At 43.4% G+C, this 852-nt stretch overlaps 1 protein-coding gene across 1 annotated transcript in view; it reads left to right on the forward strand.

Annotated features, from left to right (window-relative positions):
• The window catches only part of TMC1 (transmembrane channel like 1), a 105,890-nt gene extending 105,278 nt beyond the window's left edge, over positions 1-612 (forward strand). The window contains exon 20 of the mRNA XM_025204454.1: positions 398-612. Coding sequence (XP_025060239.1) covers positions 398-612 — 215 coding nt within the window. The remainder of the gene's footprint in view (positions 1-397) is intronic.
• Positions 613-852: the final 240 nt, after the last annotated feature.

The raw sequence follows: 852 nt of genomic DNA on the forward strand, positions 1-852 counted from the left end.
TGAGTAATTAGCCCTTTAAGCAGAATTATGCTGACTCTTGGATTTCAGGTGAACCCCCTGAAATATGGCAATTAAAAAATTAAATTGCTGAATTTTATCACTTCTCAATAAATGGGGAACTCCCTCATGCCTCCTTATTTGGTGCTTCTATCTTCTGGAGGGGAAGGGATTCTGTTTTTGCAGCCTGATTTGTTGGAGGAGAGAAGTGACTGGAAAAATAAAACAGAGGAGTGCTCTGGTCCATACAACCTTACTTCAGCCTTGGAGGTGGGGTTGGCACAATAAGCCTAGGCCTGCTTTTGATGCATTTAATACCTTCTGGAGCTGGTGAGCCTCTAATAGAGAGGAATCTGTTCTATGATTCAGTATTTAGTTTTGATTTCTGAATACCTTTCAGCTAATGGTGAAGCACAGAAGACAACAAATCCCCCCCAGCAGCAAGGTCCTGCTCCTAATGGCCGCTATCCCTCACAGGGAAGAGGGGAAAACCTTGCTCCACCTCCTCGTGTAGCAGTAACTCGGCCTCCAGCACCAAGAGGGCCTGACATGCCTGGACATGCCTCAGGTGTTCCTAGAGGACAACCAAGAATGCCAATGGGTCCTCCTAGATAATAAGGATGTTCTAGACTTTCCTGAAGTAAAGGTGATCTAGAGCAGTAGATTCTAGGAGTCTTGATAATGGACTTGGACTCCATTGTAGTAGGTTCTATACACATGCAGAACAAAAAGGTGCTTCCAGACCAAACACTTGTATACATCTGTTTATAGATGCTTATACACCGTCAGTGAATTAGCCATGGTATCTGTTGAAAAAAATGTTTGCCCATAAGTCCTCATCTAAACTATCAATAC

The sequence above is a fragment of the Alligator sinensis genome, unplaced genomic scaffold (genome assembly GCF_000455745.1).
Source record: "Alligator sinensis unplaced genomic scaffold, ASM45574v1 scaffold308_2, whole genome shotgun sequence".
Taxonomy (NCBI): domain Eukaryota; kingdom Metazoa; phylum Chordata; order Crocodylia; family Alligatoridae; genus Alligator; species Alligator sinensis.